Source organism: Microcaecilia unicolor, chromosome 2 (assembly GCF_901765095.1).
Source record: "Microcaecilia unicolor chromosome 2, aMicUni1.1, whole genome shotgun sequence".
In the NCBI taxonomy this organism is placed as follows: Eukaryota; Metazoa; Chordata; class Amphibia; order Gymnophiona; family Siphonopidae; genus Microcaecilia; species Microcaecilia unicolor.
This window is the reverse complement of record NC_044032.1, coordinates 49,131,576-49,144,313: the sequence shown is the minus strand read 5'-3', so window position 1 is coordinate 49,144,313 and position 12,738 is coordinate 49,131,576. Positions and strand designations below refer to the sequence as shown.

Below are 12,738 nucleotides of genomic sequence, written 5' to 3'. Positions count from 1 at the left end.
AAGTGACTTGATAAACATGAAGCTGTTTCATGGGTTTGTTAAATTTCTTTTAAAGAGATTTGAACATCCCTTAGTGCAAACTGACTGGTGTCTCATGGACTAATATATAACTGTAGACGACCATTCCAAGGGATTTGTTGCTCTGCTAAGGTACTTTTGGGTCCTTTTACTAAGATATTGTAAGCCCAAAGTATGCTTAAATGGGCTTGCCACAGGACATGATCTGGCATCCTGTGGTAATTTCTTGATCTGCACGCACAAACTGCACATCACAAAATATTTTGTATTTTATTGCAGAGAAGGCGTGTCTGTGCTAATCAGTTAGCCAGATATATTACTGCCCTTACAGCCTACAAAATAGGGGTTGGTAAGTGTTCCCATGTTAATATTATTTAATGGCCACCCACTAATGGCAAAATTAGGGCATAGCCGTTAATGTAACAAAAGGGAAAATTGGCCATTTTACTGCTGTGGTAAAAATGGTCTTAGCGCATGGGAAAACCTGCATAAGGGCAGCTTAGTAAAAAGACCCCTTACAGAATCATTACAAATAAATGAGAAAGCCAACCCTCTTATTTTCAAAAGCATCAAAAGAAGTCAAGCAGCATAATTTTCCATCCTTTAAACGAGACAGGCCACTGCTAGTCCTCATGCTGCCTTTGAAAATACCTGGAGTTATTTGAAGGGCCCAATAACTTCTAAGTATGCAAATTATACTCATATATTCACAGTTTTAAATAAATATGAACAGGACATAACCCCAACAACAGTGCAGTCTGTGCTTGGCCTCCCCTTCCCAATTCTCAGAAAAAATAGAGCACTACTTCCAGGTGAACAGATAAAAGAAACATTCCTATGTAACACGTGTCAGAAATCCTTTACAGTCACTCTCTGGATTGTCAAAAACAAACAATAATGTGCTTCATTTAACAGCCACTAAAAAAAACCATGCTTTGCTACCTCTAAGACTTTCCCACCGCTGTTGTCCGCATTGCATTCATTATGATTTCACTGAGACAGTTCTAGATATGGGTGGTTGGCAGGATAGATGGATGGGGGTAGATGAGGATGGTTGTATGTATGGATCTCTCTATGCTGTAATGATTCTACTGCGGTATACAGGTGCACAATTGAAAGAAGAAGGAAGAGAGATTTTAAAATTAGTTTAAATATATTTGAATTCTTTCTTTTTGCAGATACAGGTTTCTTAAATTGTAATTAAAAAGTGATGATCCCCTTTAGCTTCTTTTGCTGTATTCAGTACCAGGTTGATCTTGTTTAATCATCACGTGTAACAGTGACAAGTCCAGGAGAATATTCTTATTAAACCGATATAAAATGACCATCATAAGGTTGAATTATGAAGCTTGAGACCATTCTCTCTCTCACCATTCTCCTTTCAAATAGGATGAGGGAAAGGAGACAGACAGAAAAAGGGCGCTCACTTTTAATCCTTCTCTGATCCTCTGGGAAATAGCTTTTGACGTAAAAATAGTGAACTCATTTAGTCAAAGTGTGAATTTCAATTTCAGCAATGTTAGGGAGACATAAGCTGCAGCTTTTGCTGAGACAAAGTCATCATCAGCAGAGGGGATTTGTTTTTGGGGTCTTGATGTATGTTTGGATTATTGATGTAATTATTTATAATTTATTGTAAATTGCCTTGCATTGCACTTAAGTTATGTGGAACTTCTACATTACCTTCCTTAAATCAAACATGGCTGAAGCATTGATAGCATCATATAGGCAGTCAAAAATGATTTTGTCCCGCTCAAAACAGAAAGTCCAAATGTTGCACGGAACCAAAATATGCATGTGTACCCACCACAGACTAAAAACGTACCACAATTTAACGTTACAATCCCCTGTGTACTTATCCTCATTGTAAAAAATGTTAAATTCTTCTTTCTATCATTGGAAACTTTTCAATGAACATCTACCTATAGATTTGTGTATAAATACATGTTGCACATTGCATACCAATCTCCCCATTTACCCATCACTAATTCCTATTGAATGCTTTACTGTAGTTTGGTAGTGAATAGCTGAAGGTATATTGCACGATGGAATCACTGGAAAGCTTTCTTCTCTGCAAGCACACACTGGTTCAGGGTTTTTTTTTTGTCCGTAGGTTTGGGTCCGTATTCTTCCCTCTCAACCAGAGTCCATTGTGAACAGCTGTATGTCCTCTGGGTTCCAGTACAGCCCCACTCCAAAATTGTAGATCAGGGACCAGACATATGGGATGAAGAACTCCTCGGGCTGCTCCTCTTCTACGTATTTAAACTTCAAATCTGGGAATTTCTGGTGAAAAAAAAAAAAAGATTGATTTCATTAACTAATCATCTTACATTAGGTTCACATTCATGAATTGATGCAGCTCAAAAATGTTTTAGTTTATTAGAACACTTAGCACTGGTTCAGCAACTTATATTGACATTTATTCCCTCTTATGCAGGTGAAGCCACATCATCAGCTGATGCCGGGACCAGTATGAAAGTGAGAGACACAATGGGAAAATATTGCCGAGATCCTCAGAAGCTTAGCCGAAATTGGGTGGTGGAGTCGGTGGGGGGAAGAGGGGTTGGTGGAGGGGAGGTGAAGATAGTGGTGGGCAGACTTATACGGTCTGTGCCAGAGCCGGTGGTGGGAGGCGGGGATAGTAGCTGGGAGGAGGGGATAGTGCTGGGCAGACTTATACGGTCTGTGCCAGAGCCGGTGGTGGGAGGCGGGGCTGGTGGTTGGGAGGAGGGGATAGTGCTGGCCAGACTTATACGGTCTGTGCCGTGCAGACTTATACGGTCTGTGCCAGAGCCGGTGGTGGGAGGCGGGGCTGGTGGTTGGGAGGAGGGGATAGTGCTGGCCAGACTTATACGGTCTGTGCCTTGAGCAGACTTATACGGTCTGTGCCAGAGCCGGTGGTGGGAGGCGGGGCTGGTGGTTGGGAGGAGGGGATAGTGCTGGCCAGACTTATATGGTCTGTGCCACAGCCAGTGGTGGGAGGTGGGGCTGGTTGTTGGGAGGAGGGGATAGTGCTGGCCAGACATATACGGTCTGTGCCTTGAGCAGACTTATATGGTCTGTGCCAGAGCTGGTGGTGGGAGGCGGGGCTGGTGGTTGGGAGGAGGGGATAGTGCTGGCCAGACTTATACGGTCTGTGCCAGAGCTGGTGGTGGGAGGCGGGGCTGGTGTTTGGGAGGAGGGGATAGTGCTGGCCAGACTTATACGGTCTGTGCCCTGAGCAGACTTATACGGTCTGTGCCAGAGCCGGTGGTGGGAGGCGGGGCTGGTGGTTGGGAGGAGGGGATAGTGCTGGCCAGACTTATACGGTCTGTGCCCTGAGCAGACTTATATGGTCTGTGCCAGAGCCGGTGGTGGGAGGCGGGGCTGGTGGTTGGGAGGAGGGGATAGTGCTGGCCAGACTTATACGGTCTGTGCCCTGAGCAGACTTATATGGTCTGTGCCAGAGCCGGTGTTGGGAGGCGGGGCTGGTGGTTGGGAGGAGGGGATAGTGCTGGCCAGACTTATACAGTCTGTGCCCTGAAAAAGACAGGTACAAATCAAGGTAAGGTATACACATGAGTTTATCTTGTTGGGCAGACTGGATGGACCATGCAGGTCTTTTTCTGCCGTCATCTACTATGTTACTATGTTATGTATTGCAGAGTAAATCATGACAGTGTGCTTCTACCCATAAAGGAAAGCCAGTGGATTCTTTATATACTGCCTTTCTGTGATACTATCAAAGTGGTCCACATGTGGAGGGGCATTTTCGAAAGAACATCCAAGTCAGAGTTGGGACATCCCGCTCATAACCTCCAAAAAAAAACCCCTGTCCATCTCACAGTCATTTTTGAACAGGAAAAACATTGGGGTTTCCTGCTTGAAAATACGTAAGAACATCGAAAATGAACAACCACTTTCCAAAAATAAAACATCCAAATTATGAACGCCAAAAATCCAGGGACAAGGAAGTCTGTTTGGCAGCGTTGTACAAAAATGTTACACAAACATCCCTGCAGAGCAGAGGGGAAGCCTAGAGGTCAGTGCGGTGGACTGGGTGAAAGTGAGGAAAGTTCCAAATGACCAAGGCAAACAAGGAATAAGAGCATCCAACAGTTTATTTCCCAAAGTAAGCTGACCCAAAAGACCCTACACGGGCTGTGTTTCGGCACAATGCCTTCCTCAGGGGTCGTGGCGCGTCAGATAAATCAGCTTTGCAGAGTATATAAATGGGAAAATAACCATTGTAGCGCTGGAGCCATGCCCTGGAGGGTCTTTTTTGGGTCGGCTTACTTTGGGAAATAAACTGTTGGATGCTCTTAACTCCTTGTTTGCCTTGGTCACTTGGAACTTTCCTCACTTTCACCTGTGTTGTTTCTTCCTTTTTGTGGAAGTTGTGAGGACCCTCCCCCTCTTTTTTCTTGCTTGGACTTTAATCCAGGGCAACAAGGTTCATATTCCACTGCAGCTCTTTTATTTTAAAGGGTGAGCCCGCCAGAGACTAGGAAATTCCTACTGTACCTGAATGTGCACTACACTTCAATAGCCTTCAGGCTTGCAGGTGTCTGTAATATTTAGATACAGTAGGTATATCTCTGTTTCTGGAGAGCTCTCAATTTAATGTAAAAAAAAAAAAAGAGAGTTAAGTGGGATTTGAACCTGGGTACCCTGGTCTACATTCCACTGCACTGACCACTAGGCTAGTGTCAAGCTTAGTACTTGACACTATTGATTCGCCATCTTTTGTCTGATCTTTAGTTGTATTTAAGGGCACCTGACCTACCACGGTCTGTTGTGCAACCTCACTATCCAGATACCCTATCTTCCCTGTTTGTGAGGTATACTTGCAAGATACTTTATCCCGAACCATGCGCTTTTGAGCGACTGTTGGCCTTCCTCCATTTCTAGTTTAAAAGCTGCTCTATCTCCTTTTTAAATGCTGACGCCAAAATACTAGGACTAGGGGGCATGCGATGAAACTACAGTGTAGTAAATTTAAAACAAATTGGAGAAACTATTTCTTCACCCAACGCATAATTAAACTCTGGAATTCGTTGCCGGAGAACTTGGTGAAGGTGGTCAGCTTAGCAGAGTTTAAAAAGGGGTTAGACGGTTTCCTAAAGGACAAGTCAATAAACCACTACTAAATGAACTTGGGAAAAATCCACAATTCCAGGAATAACATGTATAGAATGTTTGTACTTTTGGGAAGCTTGCCAGGTGCCCTTGGCCTGGATTGGCTGCTGTCGTGGACAGGATGCTGGGCTCGATGGGCCCTTGGTCTTTCCCAGTGTGGCATTACTTATGTACTTCAGACCTGTTTGCTGCTGTGTTCAGGATGCCCATAATACCTGATATTGTCAGGGAGGGGGACGATAACCACTGGGGGATTGATGAGGGGTCATGCCGTAATCCCTTCAGTGGTCAGCTACTCATTTAAGGCACCTTTTTATATCCTGGATGTGATTGAAACAGGTCTAACTTAGAACCCTCTTTTTTATTGACTTGAACCTTTCTTCCCATTTGATTATTGCTATTGGATGTCCTAAATTTGGGCCCTCCCTAAACTCGCCCACAACATGCTCCCTTGCTATTTGGATGAACTGCAATGTAGGATGTCCAAAATTCTGCCTTTCGAAAATCATGATTTGGACGTCTTTGGCAAAAGGACATTTTTCTGGCCATTTTGAGATGTCTGGTTTGAAAATGAGCACCACTGTATTCAGGCACTTTCTCTGTCCCTAGTGGGCTCACAATCTACGTTTTTGTACCTGGGGTAACAAAGGGTTAAGTGTCTTGTCTAGGGTCATGAGAAACCTAGAAGCATAGAATCATGATGGCAGATAAGGGCCAAATGGCCCATTCAGTCTGCCCTTCCTCATAACCATTAACTCCTTCTTTTCCTAAGGGATCCTATGAGCCTGTTCCACATCTTCTTAAATTCTGACTCAGTCCTCATCTGCAAGACCTCTGGAGCTGCAGTGGGAACTTAATCCAGTTCCCCAGGTTTGCAGCCCACTGCACTAACCATTAGGCTACCCTTCCATTCCTTACAGGATGCTGTTTCATCCTACAAAGCATAACTCCAAAGTCTGTGTTTCAAACTTCACTTACTTGCATTATTTAAAAATAATAAATAAGGGGAGGGCACAAGATTCGTGCATAGTTCATATTCAAAAAGTGAAGCTAACAGACAATCTTCAGCCTTTTATAATTAGCTTTTGCTTCTGATCTTACTGAAAAGAGCACATTTCCAATTAATATCCTTGTTTTAACTACCTAGTATTGGCAGATTTGAAACATAGTACAAATGACTGTGCATAAAAAATGTATTTCTTAAATCTGGAATTCCAAATCTGTTGGCTGCAGCTACAGCTTAAAATACTTATTAAAAGAATATAATTTTTCCAAAGAACGTACCACGCTGTTTCCAGAAATGTTTATGATTAGGTAATTATAGCTGTAGTATTTAGTTTGAAGAGAATCACGATAACAGATGGTATATAATTTAGACTAAGGGAAGTAATCATCTCTTAGGCTGAGTTAAGGAGGGGCAGATTATACCAGCCCTAGTGGCTGTTAGTCATGAGGCTAGAATTCCATAATTCCTACTTTCACCAACAAGACATCGTGGAATCTTTACAGCTCACAGACTACACAGGAAGTTGCAAACACAACATCGATCAACGCAGAGCACTACTAGGCAGCACACTGTCCAGTAAGTTTCAGCACTAGCTTGGATGGAAGTACACACTTGAAACACCCTACTCAAAATACCTTAATATGACTTCTTGCAACATTTGGGATGTCACAGAGGTCTAACAGTCAATTACAGAACAGACCCAAACCAGTCATTTTTATTTCTTTCTTGCATTTGTATCCCACATTTTCCCACCTCTTTGCAGGCTCAATGTGGCTTACATGATCAAACGCTTTCTCAACGTCAAAACTTATTAGAAGAGAAGACAAATTGCATTTCTGTACTGCCTCTAAGAAGGCCAAGATCATGTGAATAGTTTTGATGGCCATTCTACCCTAGAGAAAAACCACCTGAGAGATATCCACCAAAAAAGGCAGAACATTAGCTAAATGATTGGCCATTATTTTAGCAAATAATTTGGCCTCAAAATTCAGCAAAGATTTAGGATGATAAGAAATGGGAAAGTATGGGTCTTTGTCTGGTTTCAACAATACTATTATCTGTGCTGTCTTCAGAGACTCCAGTAACACCTTATGATTAACCATATGATTGAATAGGTTCAACAGTAAAGGCCCAATTTGCTCTTGCAAGATCTTGGAAAAACTCAGCCAGAACCCTCCACTCATTGATTAGAATCCCATAATTTTGAAAATGGTCTCCAACTTTCTATTTATTTCAGTTATTTGAAAGGGGTTTTCTTAGCAGTGCACAATACCAGTTACTAGCTAAATCGGCCTGTATGAAATCTGACCCCCCAAACGAATGCCTTCTCTCTGGCCTGGAGAAAAAATGCACCAGCTTGTACTGCACACTTTTAGTTGGCTTAAAGAGAAGTGTTCCCAGGGGTGTGTTTAAGCTTGGGAGGAAAAGAGTGTGTTCAAGTTTCAAGTTTATTTAGTGCTTAATGTACTGTCCGACGACACGCACATCTGTGTAGTTTGATTGTCCAGTGTACGTGGGCCATTTGATTCCCTGCTCAACCAAACATACACTATCTCATACAACTCAAGCTCCTCCTCCTTACCTACAAATGCATTCAGTCTGCGGCTCCTCACTACCTCTCCACCCTCATCTCCCCCTATGTTCCCGCCCGTAACCTCCGCTCACAGGACAAAGCCCTTCTCTCAGTACCCTTCTCCACCACTGCCAACTCCAGGCTCCGCTCATTCTGCCTTGCCTCACCCTATGCCTGGAACAATCTTCCTTTACCCATACGCCATGCCCCCTCCCTACCCATCTTCAAATCTCTGCTTAAAACTCACCTCTTCAATGCTGCCTTCGGCGCCTAACCGCTTGAGAAATATAGAATGCTCCAATCTATCCACCCTATCAGATTACTCGTCTTCTAGATTGTACACTTGTCTTTAGATTGTTCTCTTGTCTTTTAGATTGTAAGCTCTTTGAGCAGGGACTGTCCTTCTATGTTTAAATTGTACAGCGCTGCGTAACCCTAGTAGCGCTTTAGAAATGTTAGTTAGTAGTAGTAGTAGTAGTAATCTATATATATAAAACTCACCCTCAACGTTCTATTGACTGCTGACGTCACTGAAGCCAAGGTTCGTATGTTCGAAGCTCTGAAGCCACAAAAATCACAGTCTCTGGGCCCCGCCCTCGCGTCAAACGTTATGACGTTGAGGGCGGAGCAGATTCTCACCTCCAACGATCTACTCAGGCCACAAACTCCGGATTTCCACACTGTAGCTCTGCTCCGCCCTCACGTCAAAACGCGATGACGTCGAGGGCGGGGCACGAAAACCGCCACCCACACACAGCTACAATGGAAACAGCAGCGGTGCACGCCACGAACCAGGTAAAACAGCGATGAGCCATGCAGCCATCAAACCCTTGCTAGCGCCCGTTTCATTGCGCTCAGAAACGGGCCTTTGTTTACTAGTTTAACATAAAAGACAACATAAAATTAAACAAAAACATGTATAAGACATACTGTAACCACAGATTTGTCAGTCCAAAAGGCCTATATGTTTTATATAAACCACTTTCCTGAACAATCATCCAAAACGGTTTGCATAAAATATACATACAAATAAGAAAAGCACACTTTGCAGTTCCTGATTTTCAAACAGAAACAATGAGGTATACTGCAAACACCACAGGTTATATAAAATTGATCTCATTGTGCCCTACTCATACAGAAACAAATAGTTGCTTTATTTGGTCAAATGTATAAATACTGTAGTAAATGTAATTGAGAGGTCATGTAGAGGTACAAAATGACATTTTAGAAAGGAGTGGTGGCCTAGTGGTTAGGGTGGTGGACTTTGGTCCTGAGGAACTGAGTTCGATTCCCGGCACAGGCAGCTCCTTGTGACTCTGGGCAAGTCACTTAACCCTCCATTGCCTGCCGCATTGAGCCTGCCATGAGTGGGAAAGCGCGGGGTACAAATGTAATAAAAAAATAAAATAAATAAAATGGGACTTGGGATATCTCAAATTCCACCAGTATCTTACAACTGGATCTACTAAAAGAGCCTGTTCTAAAATACGTTGAGAAATGGACATTTATTCACTGGCTAGGTGTAGCAGAAACATCCATTTTAGAAAAACACGTATCTAAAATATCAGCGGGGGAAAAAAAAGGAACATGACCGTTTCAGTGGAAGAACATGAACGTCTATGTCATGAAATGGCAATATAAACGTTTATGATGGTCATTTTAGAAACAAATGTTCATTTGTCATGAAGCATATCACTTGCCAGCTTCGCTTTTGGGGGGGGGGGGGGGGGGGGGAGAGGGGTATCAAACACTGGGGATGTGACCTTCCCTAATCCATCCAGTGGAGAACTGCTCAGTAGCAGCAGTTGCCAGACTCCTACATGCCCCTGGTAGCTGGTCTAAATCCTGACGACCATCATTTTGGACATAGATGTTCATTCCTTTTCTGAAACTTTTAGATCTTTGGACTCGTCCTCGTTCTGCCCATAACACACCCAGAACATGCCCCTTACCACATGGATGTTCTTCCATTTTAGATGTTTATATCCCAGCACTACGAACATATAAATGGCAATTTATGGACGTCTAGAATGTAAACAGCACTTCTAAAATAAGCGCCTTGGTCACCATGGAGAAAGTCCTCCTTTCTCCACAGTGACTAAGGTGCTTATTTTAGAAGTGATATTCATGTTCTAGATATCAATAAACTGGAATTTTGATTTTGATGGTGCTTGGATCGTTGGCCCCTCCAAGGCCACCAATCACTATGGGAAGGTGGTGAGCTTCTCTAGAAATTAAAGTGAGCCACGTGAAGGAAGAAACCAGGGTAATGGTAGAGCAGCTAAAAATGTATAAGTGCAAGCAGGGAGCCTATAATCTGTGGAGGTGGCAGGTGTCAACAGCAATTCCAGCAGAAATAGATAGAATGGTACCATCCAGCACGGGAAACAAGATCCGTTTGTAGTTTTTTTTAGATTCTTTACAGTTTCAGTTTGGCACCATTACATAAGTACATAAGTACATAAGTAGTGCCATACTGGCCATACTGGCCATACTGGGCCAGCATCTTGCCATACTGGGAAAGACCAAAGGTCCATCTAGCCCAGCATCCTGTCACCGACAGTGGCCAATCCAGGTCAAGGGCACCTGGCACGCTCCCCAAACGTAAAAACATTCCAGACAAGTTATACCTAAAAATGCGGAATTTTTCCAAGTCCATTTAATAGCGGTCTATGGACTTGTCCTTTAGGAATCTATCTAACCCCTTTTTAAACTCCGTCAAGCTAACCGCCCGTACCACGTTCTCCGGCAACGAATTCCAGAGTCTAATTACACGTTGGGTGAAGAAAACTTTTCTCCGATTCGTTTTAAATTTACCACACTGTAGCTTCAACTCATGCCCTCTAGTCCTAGTATTTTTGGATAGCGTGAACAGTCGCTTCACATCCACCCGATCCATTCCACTCAGTATTTTATACACTTCTATCATATCTCCCCTCAGCCGTCTCTTCTCCAAGCTGAAAAGCCCTAGCCTTCTCAGCCTCTCTTCATAGGAAAGTCGTCCCATCCCCACTATCATTTTCGTCACCCTTCGCTGTACCTTTTCCAATTACACATGCAAAGGGTCTTTCAATAGATTTAGTTGCTTTATTAAACACATCTTATGTATCATTTTCTGTGTCTCATGTTAAATGGTTGGCAATTTTATGGTCTATTACAGTATTTAGCAAATTTTACGTTATATTTACCATATAACTGTAGATAGTCTTTTAAAAATGTTATGAATTCTATAAATTATAATCCTAGAACGAAGATTGAGGCAGGCAGGCAGGTTTTGGTCTTTTATAGCAAAACACTTGGATGGTAACTTTGGAACGTTCAATTACATGTTGGGGGAATGGGATCATAATGCAGATAGGGCCTCTTTTAAAAAGCCGCGCTACCGATTCTTGATGCGGCAAATGAAAGGAATCCCATTCAACTCCTGGAGCAAAAAATCACCTTGGCTTACAGAGTCATTAAGAGAACTAAGAAAGTCTTGTAGATGTTTAGAGAGGTCTTGGAGAAAGACTATGAGCCCACAAATGGCTGAGGAAGATAATGAAATCATATAAAACTGCTGTTACTGAGGCAAAAATAAATGTACTATCAAAAATTAATGGGGGAGGGTTATATAGATCAGAAAAGATTATTTAAGATCTTTAAGACCTTGACGGGTTCTGCTTTAGTTACCAACTATCAGAAGAACTACAACCCTCAATGGAGCAACTGGCCAATTATTTTAGAGATAAGATTACAAAAATAAGGTTAACAATATTAATATTCAAATTTGATTTTTCTAAGGGGTTGCAAGGAACAGGAGAGAACCATGGATGTTGGTACTATTGCTGACCGCATATGGTTCAGTTTTGATAAAGTTCAAGTAAAAAAGGTTAATCCTATATTGAAAAGGATGGCTGGTATATTTTGTTTGTTAATCACTGCCCATCTCATTTATTAGGTAGCATACCAGTGGAGTTTGTTGAATAAACCATATTACTAAACAAAATGCTTGGTGAGGGCCATTTTCCTAGATAGGGAATATAATATTGACACCAATACCGAAATCAGCAGATGCTGACCTGTCTGAGGTGGCTAATTTTCGCCATGTGGCAAGTATACCACATAGATTACTGTAGTTCTCTATATGTTGGTATTCGACAGACTCTTCAGGTAAGGTTACAAATTTTGCAGAATTGTGCAGCTAGATTGATTTTTGATTGTAAAACGTTTTGAGTATGTTATTCTTTTATTGAGAGATTTCAACTGCCTGCTGATTTGGGCCAGAATAGATTTTAAACTTGCTTGTTTGATTTATAAGATTTTCTGTGGATGTTGTCTACTGGATCATATATTTTTAGTGTCTTATCCAACATCTCGCCAATCTTTTCAATCTAATTATTATTTAGGTCTTCCAGCGGTTAATAAGATTCATTACAAATATTTCTATGACAGCTCTTTTAGCTATTGTTCAGTTAAGTTGTGGAACAGGATTCCAATTCATCTCAGACGTATAGAAGATTATCAGTTTAGACAAGCTTTGGAAACGTTCCTATTTGATAAATATCTAGATTCATGAAAACTCCCAATTGTGATTGAATCTTACTATAACCTGCTATGATTCCAGTTGGAAATTTGCGGGCTATAAAAACTGGGAATGGAATACAATAGGGACTAATTTGGTAGTCAGGACTCAAACAGGGTAGAAAGTGTGGAAGCTGGGTTTTGCGTAGTAGAGTAGACTGCAAAGAGCCTTCCGATTAACAACCTATTCCTAAATGAGATGAGAGAAGGAACAGATTAACACTGGATGGCACCTGCATGGAGACAGCAAGACAGTCCAGAGAGTGAGAAGTAGAGGTAAATATGAACAGATCGTTCAGAGGATTTATCAGTCCAACAGAATGATTTCAACCATGTCAGGAGCAATGACAGAGACGTGAAGCCACAGATCTGTGAACACTACATCCTGAAGCATCATGCATATCTTGTTTGTATCCCCTGCCATACGTTACGTATTACAATATTTTATTAGTGATGA

The 12,738-nt window shown here is 42.1% G+C and overlaps 1 protein-coding gene across 1 annotated transcript in view; it reads right to left on the bottom strand.

Annotated features, from left to right (window-relative positions):
- Positions 1–518: 518 nt before the first annotated feature.
- The window catches only part of DYM (dymeclin), a 693,305-nt gene continuing 681,085 nt past the window's right edge, over positions 519–12,738 (bottom strand). The window contains exon 17 of the mRNA XM_030192928.1: positions 519–2,304. Within this exon, the coding sequence (XP_030048788.1) occupies positions 2,155–2,304 (150 nt within the window). The 3' untranslated portion in view covers positions 519–2,154. The remainder of the gene's footprint in view (positions 2,305–12,738) is intronic.